This window comes from Chanos chanos, chromosome 5 (assembly GCF_902362185.1).
Source record: "Chanos chanos chromosome 5, fChaCha1.1, whole genome shotgun sequence".
NCBI lineage: Eukaryota > Metazoa > Chordata > Actinopteri > Gonorynchiformes > Chanidae > Chanos > Chanos chanos.
In genome coordinates this window covers 13532118-13553763 of record NC_044499.1, presented here as the reverse complement: position 1 = coordinate 13553763, position 21646 = coordinate 13532118, and the positions used below count along the sequence as shown (strand labels likewise).

The window sequence follows — 21646 nt, the reverse complement described above, 5'->3', positions numbered from 1 at the left end:
GGGTGTCAGCCGACGCGGTGAGTTTTTGGCTGGGCGTAGGGGGTGGGGGTAGTGAGGGAACGGTTAGAGCGAAACCAAAAAAAAAGAAACGCTTCAAAACCCCGAAACCCCCCACAGATGCAGGTGTTTTGTGAAAGTATGCAGATTTGAATGTGTTAATGTGGGCATCATTGGAATGTGTCCCTGTGTGCAAACGTATGTCTTTTTTGTTGTTGTTGTTGTTGTTGGCTTAATGAAGCAGAGCAAAAAAAAAATTTGTTCTAGAACTGCGAAGCTTTCCGTCCACCCCTCTCTAGCCGTTTCGTCCATCAGGTAGCGTTTTCATCCGAGCATGTGGCGTCAACACTCCCCCTGCCTCAATGTGCTGCAAGCGCGACTTTCTCCATGAATGCTCCAGAAAACGGGGGCTTTTTCTCGCCACCCCTCAACGGTGTCTGCTTGAAATTCACACTTTAGCGCGTTTGTCAGCGGCAGAGCGGCTGGTGTAATTTGATTTCTGTGCCTGGCCACCCTGCAATTCTCCAGGCCTTTCACTGTAACCGCTGCCTACTCAGTGCGGCCAACAGATAGTTCCGCAAATGGAGGGATTTAAACTTCTATTTTCTGGATGGCACTCCTGAAAACTAGCAAACGTTCACAGAGGGCCATTTTTCCACCCCACCCCCCAACAAATGCACACGCGCACACAAACACACACACACACACATGCACACACACATACACACTCACGTGTACACACAGTCTTTCGCCACGGTTATTTTCCTTTTTTTTTCTTCTTTCTCCTCCACAGTGAGAGTTTAGAGAGAATTCAGAAAGAATTTGTTTTGTGGAGATTGCGGAGTGTTAAAATGGTGGAATGGCACTGAGCCCCCACGTCTGACTGGTGATCTCCCTTTGTGCTTTAATGACTTAAGACACTTTGAAAATTCCTCTTCCTTGTGCCGGATTGCTTCATACTGAATTGATATTTTAGCTGTTTTGTCTGGGGTTTTTTTCTTTTTTTTTTTTGGAATAGCACGTATCAAAAGGAAAGTTCAAATGTGTTGATGTAAGAAAGCTAGAATATTCTTTAAAGGCACATTGACGTGGCATACCAGATCAGGTCTATAAGGCACGTTTCAGTCACTCACCTTAATGATGCCTGAAGTTGTTTGCCGCAGATCATGCCACAAAAATCAATAGCTTTTAAAGTCTGTTTGATTCAAGACAAAAAGCAAAGGCTGTTTCAAAGCAAGCCACCGTTTTTGATTTGTTCTGCAAAAAGCACTAAAAAAAAAAAAAAAAAAAAAATCAATGTTAAAATTTTAAGACCAGAAATGAACAGAGAAAATTATTTGAAAAAATTGACAATTGTAACTATATTGGTGTTTCATCGACATTTATATATTTTTGCTTATTCTCTCACCTCCTTTCATATCATTCCTTTCTGTCTCTCTCTCTCTCTCTCTCTCTCTCTCTCTCTCTGTGTTTTTCTCTCTCCCTTTCTTTTCTTGCTCTCCCTCTTGCTTCCCACATTCGCTGTTGCATTCCTTTGCACATACACATAGACACAGAAAAACACAGCATCAGGCAGGAGGCAAGAATAGTCCAGTGGTGGTAGTGGTTGGCTTCTATGTTTCCTTGATTCAAGTTGTCTTTCATTACTTATTTATATCTCTTTACTTCACACACTGGGAATTGTACTCTGAAGGCTTTCTCTGTGAAGGCCTGTCCACGGTAATCATCTGTGATTTGTCAGAATGAAAATGGATCAACAATGAGAGGAGGAGCTGAATTTGCACGGTCAGCTGTTTTCCAATAGCCATGACCTTTGTAAATGTCATTTTTTTCATGGATGCTTATTGGCTGTGTGAATAAATGATGAAATACATCTCAGAATGGGTAAACTCAATGCGCCATTTAATTCATAACTCACATCTGTGCTTTTTTTACATTTATCTTTATTCGTTTGTCTATCTCCACTCATTACGTTTCCATTCTGTGCGTCGTGTACAATGTGCTGATTATATAGATGTGTTATTGTCATGTAATCATTTGGCTAGCAATTTTCTGCAGAGTGCTGAATAAGCCAAGGACATTTATTATATTCAGCAATGGAGACTGTAGGCAATCATGTCTGAAAAGACGTTACTTTTACAATACGGCAACCAAACCATAATGCAGAAGCATTCAGACTTTTTATATTAAAGTAATGCGTTAATTTTGCACGGCAGCGGGTTATAGGCCGTGAGAGTCCATGAAGGTTGTATTTTGTCGTCCGTTTTGAGGAGAAGACACAGTCAATCTGCCCTCTGCCTGTCTAATTCTCTTATGGTTCTGTCACCTCTGAGACCCCACCACCTCTGTCTCATCAATGATATTAAAGCAGAGGAGAGATCCAATCAGTGGCTGCACTCATTGAATTCTCCCAATCTCCACGTCGTCTGTGGTTCATATTGTGGGCTTGAGGGGCCGGGCAGAAAGGGCCAGTAGGGGTCAGTTAACCTATGTGAAGGAAATTCATTGCTTCCACCTCCCTACCCTCTGCTCTGTCAAAACATGAAACGAGACCATTTCTTTTTTTTTTTTTTTTTGTCAGTCTCTCAAAGTGTGTTTTGAATCTTAAAGTATTCGTTACTGTCGTTGTCTCCCTGTGTGTGTTTTTTTGATTTTTGAACTCCTCGCGCACCAATATTATTGCAGCGTTATTCTTTCATCTCAGGGCTTTGCCACCAGAGCAAAACATGCCCATGCTGTGTCCTTAAAAACACAAACTTCCCCCTCTTGCTCTGTTTTGTGGTTCAGTTTGTTTTGGTGGTTTTGGCTACGGGGGCATGAGAAGGAGAGTGAATGATATATGGAGAGAAAAGTCTTTCTCTCCTTCAGCAGAATGCTAAACATGGGTGGTGGAGCAGGGGAATAACTGGCCAGAGTCTCATGGGGGAAGAGGGGGGAAATTGAGCTCTGACTGCACCTAATAGGTGGGAAACTGTTAAGTTCCAGAGAGATGGACTTCAAATTTAACCTGGAATGGAAATTGATCCTATTATCGTGTTCTCTGGCTGCTCTTCTTTTTACCAGAGAGAGATAGAGAGTGAGAAAGGGAAGGAGAGAGAGAGAGAGAGAGAGAGAGAAGGGGAGGGGGAGAGAGAGGGAGAGAGAGAGGGGGGGGGGGGGGGGGGGGAGAGAAATGAAGATGGAGGGGGATGTGAGATTGAATGGAGGTAGAGACAGTGAGAGAGCGAGGAAATGGACGGAAATAGAGCATTTGAAAAAGCAGAAGATGGGGAGAAAGAGAGATCTGAAGAGCGCAAAGACTGAGATTACAAAGGAGAGGAAGAAAGAGTGTAGAGAGATAAAACAGAGGCAGAGAGGAAGATACTGAGGTGGGGAGAAAGCTTCATGATTGGAGTTTATGGGATGTCGGCGCGCTGTATGGCCTTTGCAGTCAGACAAGCCAGCTATCTCTTTGTCAATACTGTGATAGAGAGCCTGTGAACTATGTGCTGGTGCAGTGGATGTCAGTTCAACGGAAGAGTGACCAGGGGACTCACTCTGTATGAACACTGTGCCTCATTGTTATTGGCTACAACATTTTACCACCTCTCACATACAGCATACAAAGCTCATCATCGTCATCATCATCATCATCATCATCATCTCTCTCTCTCTCTCTCTCTCTCTCTCTCTCTTTCAGGCCTTAGTGTAGTTTATAGTGCTGAGTATGTTTCTGTTCGCCTTTCATCATAGCCTCCTGATAGTTTGTGCTTTCCTGTTTTCATCTTGCTATTGATAGTATGGAGGCTGATCTTACTACTCTCTCTCTCTCTCAGAAGGGAGCAATTGAATGGAATTGTCAGCACATAGGAGGATGAACCGTGACCACTGGATAACTGACATGGACTTTTAGCTGCTAACTGTGAATTATGTATGTTTTCTGTCAGGGATGCACCAAATGTTCGGAGGGTGAAAATATTTAGCTGAAAATAGCTGATGAATTAATGAATAGAAATTTAAAAAGAAAGCATATCTGGCATTCGGCCAAATGAGTAAAAATGCCTAATGTTTTGATTGAATATGTAATGCTGTTTTCGCTGCTCTCCGGTTCAAACAGCGCCAGCAACCCATGCTGTTCACACCCTACTCCTGTTCTGTAAAAATGAATGACAGATATTTTCCACACTAAACGTATCAGCGGTACGGAACCAGTTCATATTTTCTGATACAGACATCAGATTAACAGTCTGTAAGCACTGTTCAGCTACATTATCTAGAGGGGGTTACAATGCCAATGAATTTCTCCACTCCAAGTTTAACTCACAACAGCCCGATTGAAATGCAGAATAGAACAGAAAGACGGCAACAAAGAAGAAAATCCCTCCGAGCACTCCGACTCCATCTGGGGCTACAGTCTTTGAAAAAGCGTGATGTTAGCCAAAACACAGCCAAAACCAAAGGCACAAAAATAAGGGACTTTATCACCTCTGACTTATTTAATAATTACGAAAACTATTTATTCATCTATTTCTTTATTTACGGTTCAGTTATTTTGGAATAATGTCCTCTTGGAAATATCTACTGTTCCGTGATAAGTTTTCTTTTCATCTTTTTTTGTAATTCAATTTCATTGAGAAGCATAAATCAAAAGTAAAATTAATTGAACTTATGCAATGGCCAGAGACAAATTTGCAAGTAGATGAAAAAAAAATATTGGAACGTGGTATTTGGTATGAAATATTTGGCCGGTGTTTCCGGACACTCTGCTTTGGCCTTGGCATTTTGGTGCCTCACTATTTTTTGGTTCCCAGGTGCACAATACAAATACTGGACCATACTGGAATACACATAAACTGTTGAATTTTCATTGGATTTTGTACAGCAAGTTTGAATAGCATGATCTATAAAAGCATTTTTCACTACTGTTGTTAACATACAAAGATGGTCTATTGGAGTTATAGTTGATAATCGAACCTCAGAAGAAAAGACAGTATTGTAATGAAGCTCGGAGCTTAAAAAACAGGTTGAGTTGAAGTTAGAATCAATGATGGAGAGGTTTGTTTTGTGTCCCTGTAACTATTGTAAACATTCAGATATGGTAATTACAGGATGTAATAAAAACACATGATTATAGATCTCCATGGTCTCCATAAGTAGTTAAAAATTGTGGAATACCTCTCAAGTCTTTTACCTTTGGCCCAATATCAGTCTTGTAAACCATCTGTACCATGAATCTAATGGACCTATACTGACGAAGAATTCACACATTAACTGCTCTCTCTCTCTCTTTCTATTTCTCTCTCTCTCTCTCTCTCTCTCTCTCTCTCCCTCTCTCTGGTTTATATTTCTCAGAGCCCATGCATGGACCCAGGCAGCTGAAGGTCGTTGACATCAAGTCCAGGCAGGTGACCATTCGCTGGGAACCATTTGGCTACAACGTCACCCGTTGTCATAACTACAGCCTTACGGTGCAGTACCACTCACGAGGAGGGGGGAAAGAGGAGAATCGGGAGGAGATCCCGTACAACAATCAAAACTCCATCCCACAGTACACCATCCATAACCTGACGCCCTACACCAACCTGAGTGTCAAACTGGTACTCCGTAACCCTGAGGGAGTGAAGGAGAGCGCTGAACTTCACATTCACACTGATGAAGATGGTGAGAATGGACAACTTCTAAAACCAGTCTAATTCAGTTGTTTAAACAAACCCAAGATCCATGTATCAGTAGGGCTTCATCTTAAGGTTATTCATTGGTAACTGTTTTCTGATGCAGTTGCTCCTTTCGCTAAAAAGAATTTTTAATCCCTTGCGCAGTTGCCTCTGCAACGGAATTGATTGCGAGTCTTTGTTAGACTCTTTACGCCCTACGTTTGTTTAGTGTAAGTGGGGAGTCCCCAAAACATTGAAATTGGTTCGATCAAGACTTCACAGAAAAATAGATTCAAGATTCCTTTATTGTTACATCTCATTATACAACAGAGTAAAATTCTTAGGTTTTGGCTCCTTGATAGTTGCAGCGACAATAGTAACAAATAACAATAAGATAGCAAAAATATTAAGGAAATGTAATATAAATGGTTTTGAGTGTGTACAAAATACAAGGAAAAGAGTAGCAAAAATAGTAAGGAAAAGATAATATAAATAGTGTTCAGTGTGTACAAAGTGCTGGGTGCATGTAGGTCCTGCCTTGATAACTGCGCATGTGTGTGTGTGGTAGTTTGTGTGTTGAAGTGTGTTTGCGTATGCACGGCGACGGCCGTGTGTGGTTATGTTTGTGTTTGTGTGTGTCATAGTCTGGTTAGTGTTCATTTCAATACAGCTCAGCATAATGTGCGTATCCAAATGGATGGATGTTTAAATATCTTAATAGGAAATGATAACGTGATTTATAAACTAGAGATCTTTGAACACAAATAGCACCACCTCAACTGCTGCCTTGTATCAAAACAATTTCAATAATATTCTTAAATTGTTTTTTTATTGATCTTTATTATAATTCACATCAAAAGAAGAAAGAAAGGAGAAAGAAAGAAGAGAAACAGCATGTTCTGTTATAACCCAGCAAGAGGCTTTTATCGACCTCTTAGCGTGATTAGAAATGTATCAATATTCTTTTGTTTGATTTCATTTTGGGGTTTTTTTTTCTTTCTTTCTCTCTATCCATTGTTAATGTCACGGATCAGATAAGTAGTTTCTGAGCAGAGTGATAACAAGTTTCCAGCTGTGTGAAGGGAGAACAAAAACAAACACACTGTCTTTTATTGACAGAGAGGAGAGTCTTTTCACTCCAACCTCACATACATTCAGAGGGGACATCTTGAAAGCCAACCACCATTTCTCTGTATGGGGGGGTTCAGAGGTGTGTGTATATATATGTGTGTGTGTGTGTGTGTGTGTATGTGTGTGTGTGTGTGTATGCAGGAGAGAGAGAAAGTGTGTGTTTGGATTCCCACGGGATGCTGTGACTGGTAGGGTGGAGTACACTTCCTTCAGATCTTCTCTTTGACCGTCACACAGAGCAGGGTTTCTGAACCTCCTCTACCTCATTTACAGAGAGAGAGAGAGAGAGAGAGAAAGCGTGTCTTTTCAGTCTTTCTGAGAACATGTAAACATTGAGCTGAGATTGAACGCTTTGGTATTTCTCCAAGGGTGCGCCCCTCAGTGTTCTGTGACCCTTTCATGTACAAACACGTATGATGTTTTTCACGCTGTGAAGTGATCTACCATTTTGTGGTATATCTTCTGATTGTATCAATCATTTCTCAATAATATATGAATGTAAATGAAAACACAAGCTGGGCTGCTCATTGTCTTTCTGCATCTGTTTCCTGTTTACTTCATCTCCTTACGCAGCCGGCACAAACCGCTATTTAGCTATTGTTGGGTGTTAGAGGCAGAACTTCCCACGCGTATATTGTACTGTATGTACATTATACCATATGGCAATGTAGCACTTGATGATGGAAAATTAATTTGTCATGCAAAGAGCTGGAGGCTCCAAGTTGCATGTATATTCCTATAAAATAATAAAGTAATTTTCCTGTGAGCCCCGACATGACATCCCTACATTCATACAAATGTGCAATCCTTGTACAATGTACAATCAACAGTGTATTTTACAGCCCATCTGAGTTAACATTCTTCCTAACATACTGTCAAAATGAGGTTTGGGCATGAAAACTCTTTTGTAATTGTAAAAAGCTTTTTTTAATTACATGTACCTTCTAAGCTTAAATGTCTCTTTAAAGCTTTGTGTGCTGATAAAAAAAGTAATTGACTTGAATACGGTATGATGTGTAGCTACTGGTGCACTGACTGTTTGAATGTGGTTTCCCCCCAGTGCCTGGTGAGGTTCCTCTGGAGTCCATACAGACCATAGCTTATGAGGACAAGATTATTCTGAAGTGGAGGGAGCCCGTTCAGACCTATGGTGTTATCACGCAGTACGAGGTATGTGCAGTCTGAGCCATCATTAAGTGTGTCGTACGTATGTCAGGACTGGATACGTGCCTTATAAGGCTTGGCATGTTTTTTGGCAGCTTCCACTTCATCATAGTTAATGAGAAAAGATATCTGTCAAAAAGAAAGTGTATTATAAAACATGATGCAATTAAATATTAACACTTTAGCTGACATCAAGCTTTTCAAAGTAATATAATGTTTCGTTACAGGAGAGTTGTTATTGTATGTGGAATATTTTTATGTCAGAAAATTATGCTTTGTAGTCGACAGGTGCCATCGACAATCCTTGCTCCTGTTGATGGTTCGTGAAAAGAATCGGAGAAATGCTTTAAATACAAATAATCATTGTTAATACAGTCACTATTTGACACCAAACATCTCTTGGCAAGCAAATAGCCACAAAGAAATGGTAATATTTCTTCAAGTGTGTGGGTACCCAAGTCAAGCTCAGGCTGGACCAGACTATTTTGGCTGCATTCCCCTGAAGTCAGTAGCCCTAAAGTAAAGTCATACCTTTGATTTGACAGTATCAAAGAGCTCAAACTGAAATCTTCCTGACAAGCAGTGATATCAAAAAGAGATTTCCGCTCTTTTCCTCTGTCCAAGCACTGCAAAAGTGGCAGAGGACATCTCTCTCTCTCTCTCCCTCCCTCTCCCTTTCTCTCTCTCTCTCTCTCCCTCCCTCTCCCTTTCTCTCTCTCTCTCTCTCTCTCTCTCTCTCTCTCTCTCCCTCTCCCTCTCCCTTTCTCTCTCTCTCTCTCTCTCTCTCTCTCTCACTCTCTCTCTCTCTCTCTCTCCCTCTCTCTGTCTCTTGTCTCATTCAGTCTCTCTCTTTTTCTCTCTCTCCCTCAGATGCTTGAAAGACCAAACTCATTCTGTTCTTTAGACCATTACTAGTGAGACCATGAAAGTACCTGTCCTCATTTTTTAAAACTGACAAATAAATTCTGTGTATCTGCTCAGTCAGTCCAGAACAATGGTGAACGCCAGTCCTTCACCCAAAAATTAACCTTGACTGTCCTTAGTCTCAAGGCCATGAAACCTACTTTGACATGACATAGAACACATAGAAGTAAATAGAGCACGTGCAAGAAATAAAATGGAACATAATTTGGAGAAACACACAACACGCAACTTTGATTACTTCTACGATAAAAAGTTTGATGGAAAGTAAAGTATTTGGTGAACGATTTTATCCTGTCGACATGCCCTTGCAATTTCCTCTCAGATTCCTGCCCAATGGGTTCAGTTGGTGGTACAAAGAAATGTTATTATGTTTTGATAAAGTACAACTCGTAAAGGACAAATTTGCAGAGCTTTTAAGAACTTCCCTGAGTACTATATTGAAATTACTTTTACTGCACCCCTTCACACATGAAGACGCACACAAAAAAATGCTCAAAGTGGTGCTGTTTAGATAAAAACAGTCTATGTAATGGCCTTGTCTTTTAGAATCTTTTTGAGTTTAGGTACATTTACACACAAAAACGCATTGTTAAGAATTTTATAAAAGTACAATGAACATTTTTTCCCTCCAACATATACCCTTAAGTTTCATAAGATAAAGATTCTGAGTGGCAGTCATAGTCACCAATAAAGATGTAGAGGCAATAGATAATGTAGACGTCACCTTGAAGAGACCTGTTACCACACAGAACAACAGCTAAGGAGAGTGTAGTCAGTCATCTCAAAACTGTTTTCACCCTTGGGAAACAAGTCTCCAATTTCCTTTGTCTCCACAGATCTCCTACAAGGCCGTCAGCTCATTTGACCCCGTATTGGACCTGTCCAATCAGAGTGGGAAGGTGATTAAACTGGGTAATGAGACATCTCACGTCTTTCTTGGGCTCTATCCTGGCTCCACCTACTCCTTCACCCTTAGAGCTAGTACCGCCAAGGGCTTCGGACCTCCAGCCATCACCCAGTCCACTACCAAGATCTCAGGTGGGCATCCCAGTTTAAATGCTCTCTATACCACTGGATTTTTGGTAGTATTGTGGACCAGTTTGCTGTTTTTGGGTATACGGGTGTATGTGGTTTGTTAGTCTAATAAGGATGGAGAGTAAGTAGAATGTGTTAATTATTCAGAGGAAGGTGCTCATATTGTCAAAATGTGTTTGTGTATTCACATGTGTGTCTCCAGCTCCCTCAATGCCTGCATATGATCAGGAGACGTCTCTGAATCAGACAGACAACACCGTGACAGTCCTGCTGAAGCCTGCACAAAGCAGAGGGGCTCCCGTCAGGTAGGACATCAAGTTCACGCAGGCTGACACACACACACACACAAAGAGAGAGAGAGAGAGAGAGAGAGAGAGAGAGAGATACATACAGATACATACACACACACACACACACCTCCCTCACTCTAGCCTTGATGACACCTTACCAACCATGACCACATTTCTTCAGTAATAATGGATCCATTAAGCACAGCGGAAAACTGTTTGCCCTTTTTTTTTTTTATTTCAGTGCTGTTTTCTATCTATTTCACATTTTCATTGTTTGTGGATTGGATCCCTGTGAGTAAGCGGTGGGCTTTGAAGCAGGGAACAAAGCCTTGTGAGTGTGAAGCTCCAGGAGATCTCTCCCTCTGTATGGCTTTTATGTGCTTGGCTGTGTAGCCTCTGCCACCTCAGCCTCTAGCCGTCCCTCTCTTCCCCTTTCTGCTCCAACTCTGTCTTTCTCTCCCTCTCTCTCTCTCTCTCTCTCTCTCCCTCTCTCTCTCTCTTTCTCTCTCTCTCTCTCACTCACTCCCTCACTCACTCACTCCCCTCCTCTCTGCTCATTAGTAAATATTACACATTGCTCCACACAGGATCAAATATTTAAACCAATGCTACTCTGTGTGTGTGTGCCTGAACCAGCAGGCTGCCAGAGCAGATGCTCTCATTCGGAACGCCCTCAGACTGTTCCTTTAGTCTCTGCTGTCCCATTCAGGGACCGCTGGAATCCTGGGGCACTGCTACACTTCAGAACCCCTCACTCCTCTGTACCACTGTTTCTCTACTCCTCGGTCTTAGGCCTCATCTTTTAACGCTGCCTGTAATGACAAACGGAGGAACTCCACCATAACGCTCGCGAGCGAAAAAAGACATTTAACTGTGTTAAGCCTTGATTATGTATTTATGATGTATCATACAATATTTGCGGTAGAGTAATCTTTGACGCGTCGCGCACTTTTCATCTTGGCTGTAAGTGGACTATGAATAGAGAATTAAAGTAGGATTCAAGAAGCCCAGCAGATGTGTTTAATACAGAGGAGAAAGTATTTTGAAAGGTCATATCTCAGTGGAATGCTTTAGAAATTAACTGCAATTTGCAATATACAGTGTACGCTGTATATTACTAGTCAACATGTTATTATATTTATTATTACTAGTGCTGAATGGAGACAGAAGACATTTCTTTCTTCTTTTTTTTTTTTAATCATGAACTATTTGTAAGACCCTCCAGAGCACAGAGTGGCATTCTATCAGTAGGCTAATTACAAAAGGCTGATTATAATTAGGGTGCCAGCATGAGTCGCCACTCTCATTAATTATCACATGGGCTCTCTCTTTTGTTTACTTAGAGGGGTTTCTTACTCCTCCGTCGATGAAAGACCCAGATTTGTCTTTTAAGATGGCGACTTCACTTAAAGCTCTTCTCGTGTCATTCTACGACTCACCGAGGGCAGTAAAGTATGATTCGTTTTTTTTGTTTTCAACGTAAGCTTTAGTAGAGATGCCTCTTATTTAATTCGATTAATATGGATGGACAGAAATATCAATGGCTCAATTTCGCGGGGAGCGTGACCATAGAAAGCAGTTGTTTTGATATGCAAGTTTGATATTTACTTTAATTAGAGTATTAGAACTGTATTATAAAATCAGAGCGATTAAAGGTACACAAAGAGGGTTTTGTGTTTCAAGTTCTGGATTTAAATATTTTTGTGAGCGTGTGCGTGTGTGTGCGTGTGCGTGTGCGTGTGTGTGTGTGTGTGTGTGTGTGTGTGGGGGGGGGGGGGGGGGGGGGGGCATATGTTTCTGTGTGTTTCTGCGTGACATATTCAGAATACATGTAACTGTTTCAGTCTTTAGCCAGGCTCTAAACCAAATAAATATATGAAGCAAAAAAGCAGGTAGAAAGAGGAGGACTATAGAGGGCAGAAAAGAATGCAGTGCCAACACAGGAAGAGGCAGATGTGAAATTCTGGGCCTTTGAAGATGTTCTGCTTTTCTTGTTTGAAGAACTCTCTGGAAAATTGCTCATACTTTCAAACAAGTTCAGAGAGAGGGAAAATAAAGCAGCTCCATGATGCGAAGTTCTGAAGTGAAACCCTATGGATGAGAAAATACTCATGACCTTCTCTCATGTTAACCATGGGTGAATTACGGATTTTTGTGTTTGTGTTACGCAACACAGTAACAAAGGTCACTGCCTTATGTTCTGTAGATTGTATGAGATGAGATGTGGGAAGTGGTTAATGGAGAAAGTGAGAAGTTTAGCTGAAAGAATCATCGGCGCTCTGCTTATTTTTTTTCATTGGAGAAGTTTGGTTTGATAAAGTAATCTTCAGCACTGATTGGATTTGGGGGGGAATGTCATTCCAGACGCTCGCATTATAAACAGCAGATGTTTTCCTGCGATATGGGGCAAAAATAAAGAACCGAATAAAGAACAAATGATAGCATCTGCTCATTAAAAAGGGAAGAAAGAAAGAAAGAAAGAAAGAAAGAAAGAAAGAAAGAAAGAAAGAAAGAAAGAAAGGAAGGAGAAAAGAAAAATTTTGAACAAAATAAAAAAACATGTTTTGTCTTTGATAGAGCATTCTGAAATAGTGCGTTTTTGCCCTATCTCAGCCTGGTGTCAGGGATAGAGAAAGAGTATTTTATATATATATATATATATATATATATATATTTGTAATTAGTAATCAGTCAAAATTCCCTACACGCTAGTTGGCTCTGACAGCTAATCTCTGGGAGGACAAACACCCATTACGCAGAACACTTTTGACCAGGGGGAGAGAGCGTGTAGCTGTAGCTTTAAGAGGATTAGTGATCCGTCTATCAGTCATGTTGAGTTAAACTAATGTTTGAAATGGCCCTCATCAAGGCCAGAAGACGCCTCTTCACTGCAAGCACCAAAATAACTGTTTACATGGCTGCGGAGAAAGGCGATTTGGGATGCTTGCCTTATCGTTCATGCCATTCAAACTCTTTTTTTTCCCCCCTTCAGAGTGATCACCTGTGCCTAGGGCTAGAATCAAGACGAGTAGTACACACACACACACACACACACACACAATCAGGCACGCGTGCACATATACACATTAATCTAGTATCCATTGTTGTTTTTCACCTGCTCTTATGAGATCTACATATTTATTTAACTGATTTAATTTCTAAAGCTTCAAATTAACATACTATGCTTTCCTTTAGAACAAATCTTTTGTTTTTTAAATAACCAAGCATCCATTCATTATTATTTCGGTGGAAAGGTTGAACTCTGGAGAACTTGTTTATTGCACGAATAATAATAAATAATAAATAACACAATAGCGTAAGTGTTGTAATAATGTGTTGTTTTAATAATGCAAGTACAGTTGGTTTTCATTCAGTTTTTCCCGGTTCTTCTTTCAGGTGATTGGTCATCTGGGGGGGCTGAAGAATGTTATTAAGTTTGATGTTTAGTAGTGTGTAGACGAACAGATAAGTCATAAATATTGGAATTACAGAGACAGGCAGTATTGAGAACATGCATATTCATTCAAATAAAATCCTGTAATTCTGCACTAATCCCATAGTTTTGCTCACATTACAACCAGCGCTTTTGTCATTCCAGTCAGAGCATCAGATTAAAGTGCAGATGTAATCTCTGCTCATTTAATTTGCTTCCTGTGGTGTTTTTAGAGAACACCTGGGAGAGATAAAGAGTGTGCATCTGTGTGTGTGTGTGTGTGTGTGTGTGTGTGTGTGTGTGTGTGTGTGTGTGTGTGTGTGTGTAAGAGAGAGAGAGAGAGAGAGAGCGAGGGAGAGAGGTTAGACAGAAAAGCTATTTTCTTCCGACTCTCTTAAATCAATTATATGCCCACTGTTTCAGTCACACAGGTAGAGGGCTAGGTGAAACGATTAGCATTAGTCTGCATCATGTATGGGTGAAAGAGTGAGAGAGAGAGAGATAACAAGAGGGAGTGAGAAAAGAAAAGAGAGAGAGAGAGACAGAGAGAGAGACAGACAGACAGGTAGATTGGAACGAGTGGGTGTGATTTAGATGTTCTCCAGGTTCTTCATCTGTACCACAGCACAGAAACCTATGCTCACACTCAGCTATCAGAGCAGAGGAAAAAATAAATCGCACTTTCAGGTCACTCTCCAGTCAATACCAAGTCAATCCGCCATAATTGGTTGCTATGGCTCTCGGCAGCTGGCGGGATGGAAGCGGCCTAATTGGTGTCAGCCAGAGCTATAGCCGGCGGACTGGACCGCGGGTGCTGCCCACAGTACAGATCATAGTGACTGCCCCCGTCTTCTAACAGCTCCTTCTCTTTCTGTCCCCCTCTCTCTCTCTCTCTCTCTCTCTCTCTCTCTACCAGCATACCTCATTTTTTTTTCATACCCTTGTCTCTTTCTTTCGTCGTACGCTGGGATAGATATGTCAAGCCATGCTGGAGTCACCGGTTTTAATCAATTAGTTATCAGAGCCGCGGGAGTCCTCATCCGCCTGTGCTGTAATGAAATGGCAGTTTGGGGAGCACTTCATGTATTCCATTCTCCTGTGATATGTAGGTGGTAGTGTTGGGGGAAAAGCCACAGGCCCCCGTCTACTCTTCCTCTTCCTCAGAGAATTAACCGATGTAAAAAAAACAACCACCACACATCAGACTTAGTTACCGATGCATCTGTTACATGTGACCTAAACAGGAAAATTATGTGGGCGTACAGCATCAAATTGTTCCACAGAAATATATTAAATCATTTGCTAAAGTATATTGCAGAAAAGAGCATTAGTACCCTATTTTTTAAATACACTAAGTAAAATTTACATAGTCAGATTTCATGTTTGAAGTTTAAAAGAAATGCCTGCAGCTCACTAGTGATGTAACTAATACAAAATATTACATTTTCAATTCAAACTCCTATCTCCATATTTCTTCTTCCTCTCTTGCTTCTGTTTTGTTTTTCCCGGTTGTGTTTGTTTCGTTTCTTTCTGGTTTGATTGTAGTCTGCAGTTGTCATGCTGAATTAGGCATTTTACTAAATGACTAGGCAGTGTCATCATGACTCGTCATTGATGCCCAGCAGGTGGGTTAAGGTGGAACCTGTTCCGATAGACGTTAAGTCTCTCTGAAGTAATTAAAACAAAGTCATGCCACAATGCTTCATTCATCAGCAATTACAGATATGCTGTATGTACATAACACTGCTCATTTTCTACACATGTAATGAATCATAAATGCAGTTTGTTCACTTGTATTTGATGAGGCTTATTTAGTGTGAAAGCACTGCATACTAGAGGCGTAGTCAGTTATCTCCAGTGACAAGCCACATATGTTGTAGTCGCTTCAACTGTGTGTGTATTTGTGAGAGAGAAAATTTAAAAGTCTTCACTTTGTGCTCACAAGAACTCCTTTTATAGAAAGTTAGACAAACTTTTGTCTTTGATCACTTCTGCAGTCAAAAGATCATTCATATTTCAGTTTACTCTTTCTTTGATTAGTGCAAATTTAACATCTTTTACACAAAGATCATCATTGTCGAATTATCAAAGAGCAACAGTAGATTATATATCATAGCATTAATAGCTAAATATACTATAATCTTTCTGGGAGAGAGGATAGAGATGACATGTTGCTAAGAGACGCTGTGGCAGCCATCTTACATCCTTGGATCTCCATGGCCCTGAGCAGTCTTTATCTTGCCTGAGGGAAGAAAGAAGAGCCCTATCCAGTCCCAGCACGTCATTCATATAATCACACAGTCCTATCACTAGCTCTTAAGTTCAAAATGTCATGGGAGCCCTTTTTTTTTTTCTTTCTTTCTTTCTTTTTTTACTGCCCCCAAAAAATGAGAATTTATGGGGAATATTAAGTGCTAAAACAGATCAACCATCAGATGAACTCTCCGTTTCCACAGTAACTGTTACAGAAAGTGATAACTCTTTGTTCAGAGGTGTAAATGACCCACGCGTATTTTATTTCCAGGTATCATCCTGTTTCGGTCAGGCGTTATGGAAGGACACCTAATTCCACCACCTCAGTGTGGAAGCCAGGAGTATATTCGGAATCATTTAAACCTCAGAGATTTCTATTTTTAAAGATTTTGTGAAAATGTGCGTTCTGAGCTTAGGTGCTTACATTTTTTCCAATAGCCAAAAGAACAAAAAAGAACAAAAAGTCGCTGTACTTTACTCATTTATGTTTAGATGCTGACATTTCATGGTTACTGTTACTACTAATTGGTTGATAACGCTGAAGATTAATTATCAACAAATATGAGCATTAGTCTTTTTTTTCACATATTAATACTGACTAAAATAGACAGTTGGATATACAGGGGTTGGACAAAATAATGGAAACACGTGGTATTTCAAGACCTATAAATTTGCTGACTTTTAGACGTTAATACGATTCCCAGTGATATGTAAATCTTATGTATATGCACTGCAGACATCCTGTGCTTTATGTATTACCCAAGATTTTTCTCTCTGTAGAGGTCTGCGTATTAGTATAAGTCAAAATGTGTGAACTTTCAGACTTCCAAAGAGGGCAAATTGTTGGAGTGCGAATGGCTGGTGCTTCAGTAACAAAAACTGCTGAGTTGTTTAACGTATCAAGAGGAACTGTTTCTAAAGTCATGAAGGCATACCAAAAACTTGTGAAAACTAGTTCTGGGAAATGTAACTCTGGACAGAAGCCAAAACTCTGTGAACGTGACTGCAGAGCGCTAAAATGCATTGTGTCAAAAAATCACAGAACCACAGCTACTAAAGTGACTGCAGAGCTAAACCAACATCTTGCTAACCCAGTATCAACCAAAACAGTTCATCGAGAGCTCAATGCAGCTGGATACCATGGAAGGGCTGCCATCGCCAAACCTTTTCTTTCCCCCATCAGTGTTCGAAAACGCCTAAAATGGTGCAAAGACCATCAGAAGTGGACAATGGACCAGTGGAAGAATGTCACCTTCTCTGACGAATCATTCTTCACGCTTTTTCATTGTTCAGGACGAATTTATGTATGGAGGACGGCAATTGATTGCCTGACCCCAACCATTAAGCATGGAGGCGGTTCTGTGATGGTTTGGGCCACAATATCGTGGAATTCTCTTGGTCCTGTGTTAGCACTGCATGGTACGGTTACCTCTAAAGAGTATTTGTCAATTTTGTGTGACGAAATTCACCCAATGGTCCAACCACTCTTTCCAAACAGTGGTGCCATCTTTCAAGATGATAATGCGCCAATTCACGCAACTAATATTGTTAAAGACTGGCATGAAGAGCACAACAGTGAAGTTGAACACTTGGATTGGGCCCCACAATCACCAGATCTTAACGTAATCGAAAATCACTAGTATATTTTGGAGCAGCAAGTAAGGAGCCACTTCCCTCCGCCATCATCTCTGAAAGAGCTGGAACAGGTTTTGCTTCAGGAATGGATTAAAATTCCCTTAGCCACTTTCCCAAATTGTATGAATCTATTCCTCGACATATTGAAGCAGTTATTGCTGCCAAAATAGGACCAACTCGATATAAAATAATAAAACTTTTATTTAACAAGTTGTTTCCATTATTTTGTCCAACCCCTGTAAGTGATGTTAGGTCCAATGACTCTGGCCTCTGGCTTTTTATTGCTGTGAAATGCATTTCACATATGTGAGATTCTCTATTAAATGTGTAATAACATGTAATTAGTAGACTTCCTCTGCTGCCATTGCCTACCCGCTGACCTCTGAACTTTGATCCTAATGTGAGCCAAGCTGCTAATTATCTTCCTTCTCTCACACTGTGTCTCAGTGGGCTAAATATTTCATCACATCATATTTTATATCCAAACAGGAGGTCTCTGTGCATTAGGCCCCTTTCCGGAAGGCGATAGAAGGGTGACTGAGTGGTGCAAAAGTCAAAACAACCCATGGAGCCCAGGGAGACATGAATATTAGAAAAAGAGAAAATGTAATCCTCATGAATATGTGAAGGGATACCTGATTGTGATTATTTATTTGAGACTGGCTGAGGGCTTATATTTATTTAGTCAGGCTGAGGGCTTGTTTGTGGAAGAGTAAAAGTTGGAGGATGCAGTTTTCAGACACAGAAACAACTAGGACAATTTCAGCTGATTCAGTTCCCATATAATGATAAAGCACGGAAAAGGGCAGCTGCATAAATGTGGAATTTTGTAATTTCATTAACTACAGTATATTTATACACCCTTGCACTTTATATTCTCAGATAACCTTTTCCTAGCAATCCACACAAATCCAAACTTTATTACAGATTAGCAGACCAAAAGGTCAGATTAGCATCAGTCAACATTCACTTCACGGCTGGGTCAGCTTTCTCTCTCTTTTTGCACTGAGTGGGTAGCTCAGAGTACGTTTACAGTGATCTTCTGATGCGCATGTAATGTCACCTCTGTTTACTTTGAGCATTTCTTACACTGTTTACATCAACCATTTGTTACACTGTTTCTACCGACTGCTTGTTGCACTGTTTATCATGGTGTCTCTTCGTCTGCGTTACCACAACCAGTTTTACGTCACCATTGCATTCATGGCATTCAAGCTCTTGTAGTTCCCCTAGTTTTTATGAGTCTTTTGCTAAATAAGTGCAGTTCTCTGGAAAGGAAATGAGAGTAGCCATTTGACCTTTAAGTCTCTAAATGATTAGGCAGCAAACATGGCTGCTGCAGTAGTTTGGCAAAGCTAATTTGTCTGCTACTTGGTGGAGAAATTTGTTCTTTCCCTTTGAGTGAGTGTTGCGTTATTTTTGAAAACTCATTAAAGTGAAGCTCTTTGTACTGCTGTGGTTTAATAGTTGCTTTCATGAATTTTGTAACTTTTGTAATCACACATCTGATAGTGATACTTATTGGTTTACCTTGTACGCTGAGGCATCATGTCAAGCTTAATTTCCCATCAAGATGGACACTATTTCCTCACAATAGTATTGTTTGTCTCTCTCTGCCTCTGTCTCTGTCTCTCTCTCTCTCTCTCTCTCAGTGTGTATCAGGTGGTGGTGGAGGAGGAGAGACCACGGAGGGCTCGTGGTGGAGAGGCAGAGATCCTCCGCTGTTACCCCATTCCCATCCACTTCCAGAACAGCACACTGCTCAATTCCCAGTACTACTTCACGGCAGAGTTCTCCTCGGCAGGCCTGGCCACCCCCCAGCCCTTCACCGTCGGAGACAACAAGACCTACAGTGGCTACTGGAACGCACCCCTGCTGCCTCACAAAAGCTACAGCATCTACTACCAGGCTGTCAGCACTGCCAACGGGGTCCGTTCACCACACTCAACTCAATCTCTATCTCAGGAGATAGGATACTGTTCAGGATACAGGTGCAATTAGAGATTGCTCATAGTTAGCTGTTCACATATTACAAAGAGAGGAACGGAGAGGAGAAAATCAAGAGAGAACAGAGTGCACAAGAAGGAATAGTCATAGTAGTGAGAAGAGTAAGAAACTTGGTCTACTTGGACAGACAACCTCGAGTTCACATGCTAGTGCTGTCACATGGACACACGTGCAAGTCTGGGAGGCCAGCGAGAGTGGCAGTGTGTGTGTGTGTTATAGAGTGCCACTCTGCTTTGCCCTGTTGAAAGCAGAAGGCAAGCAATTGAATAGGAGCTTGAGGAGCGGTATAATTGTGGTCGTGAATAAGAATGACCGTTAAGAGGCTCCCCGAGGACAGTCAGACCAACGTCTCAAATCTTTAGCGCATATGAAAACAGCATGCTGCGGGAGGGCAAAAAAAAAAACCCAACACAATAAAAAAGAGTTTTTCTGAGTGCCAGGGGAGGAGTTGGAAAAGCACTCTGACCATGGCGTTAAATGCTCTCAACTGGCTGGACAGGAAGAGCACACATTGCCTGAGTGCACCTGTTTGACAAATGCCGGTGACAGATTTCCACCACACACGTTAACTCAGCTTAACTTAATGCATCCCCCTCCCTACCTCCTCACATACACACGATTTCGGTCTCGCGCTTTTAAAGAAAAGGCCGAGTTTGGACTGACAGTGTTGGCAGCTCCTGTCTCCATTAAAAGACCCCCAACCCAGACAGGCTGTAGCTCGGGGGCTAATTGATTGATTAATTGAAGCAGGGGGCTGTGTTTTAGTGTTTCCGTTGAATGAGGAAGAGGCACTTACAGAACTAGCCTTGTATCAGTCCATTCATTCAGGACGAATAATTAATCAAATCAGAGGACCCTGCTTTTAATGTTCGGTCTCTCAGTGCTATTCACCCAAAACAGAAAAAAAAGGCTCTGTGCACTTATATACATGTTACTGAATGTTCCACTTCACAATATGACTGAACAAGTAAACAAGTAGAGATTTTTAAAGCTTGTAAAGCTGTGTACATGTGTTTGTATTCGCTAAATGATGTAAGCAAAATGTGTTCATGTGTTATAGTGTATTTTTTCTCGCTTTTACCTGACTATGTCTCTACTCTTTGGCATAGGAAACTAAAATCGACTGTGTGCGAGTTGCTACCAAAGGTAAGACCTGTCTGCACAAACAATGAGCCTGTGTTATTAACATAACACTATGACTCACTTTGTAAACATAATGCTTCACGTTGTGATTGTCTAACTGACCCACTCACTGGTCTTATTTGAAGTGATAAAAAGAGATTTGCTAACAATACTGAACAAAACAAGCTTTGTCTCTGGTGTGGTACCAACGAGCTTCACTCTGAAGTACTCTCTCTCTCTCTCTCTCTCTCTCTCTCTCTCTCTCTCTCTCTCTCTCTCTCTTTCTCTCTGTCTCTGCATGTTGTTATGGATCTATCTCTCTTGCTCAGCTGCCATTCTGGTGACACAGCTCACTACTCCCTATATCCGCATGGCTCCAGCAGCTGGTGACAACCAACTAACAGGTCAGTCACTTCCACAACCTGATCAGCCTCTGCCCATTCATGCCAGCTCTCACAGGCTCTTGGGATGTGTGTTTGTGGTTTGTGTGTGTGTTTGCGTGTGTGTGTGTGTGTGTGTGTATGTGTGTGTGTGTGTGCAGGAGTGCTTTTATGGTGTGTTTTTCAACCTACATGTGTTTTTGCACTTGCAAATATATGCGTTTTAACCACCTCTTTGTCCCCTGTCAATAACTTTGCCACGCTCTGAGTGAGTGAATGCCTCTTTTTTACTCAGTGGCCCTGTGAGGCCAAAAGTCAGGTCACATCAGTAATGATATGTATACACACACACACACACACACACACACACACACACACTCTCTCTCTCTCTCTTTCTCTCTCTCTCTCTCTCTCTCTCATACACACACACACAACAAGACATAACATAATTTGAGTAGCATGAGAGCTGCCACCTGACACTGCCTGTCAAGGTCTTACAGGGTCACACCAACACACAGACAATACACACATGCACATCTACTCTCACTGTTTCACACAGCAAGACAGACATGTTGTGTACACACCCCAACACACACACACACACACACACACATGCGCAAGCTGCCAGAGATACACAGAACT

The 21646-nt window shown here is 41.2% G+C and overlaps 1 protein-coding gene across 1 annotated transcript in view; it reads left to right on the top strand.

The window, feature by feature from the left end:
- LOC115812185 (receptor-type tyrosine-protein phosphatase mu) overlaps positions 1 to 21646 on the top strand; it is a 98614-nt gene that overhangs the window by 36965 nt on the left and 40003 nt on the right. The window contains exons 8-14 of the mRNA XM_030774669.1: positions 5329 to 5637; positions 7822 to 7931; positions 9686 to 9887; positions 10087 to 10189; positions 19148 to 19424; positions 20612 to 20648; positions 20954 to 21028. Coding sequence (XP_030630529.1) covers positions 5329 to 5637; positions 7822 to 7931; positions 9686 to 9887; positions 10087 to 10189; positions 19148 to 19424; positions 20612 to 20648; positions 20954 to 21028 — 1113 coding nt within the window. The remainder of the gene's footprint in view (positions 1 to 5328; positions 5638 to 7821; positions 7932 to 9685; positions 9888 to 10086; positions 10190 to 19147; positions 19425 to 20611; positions 20649 to 20953; positions 21029 to 21646) is intronic.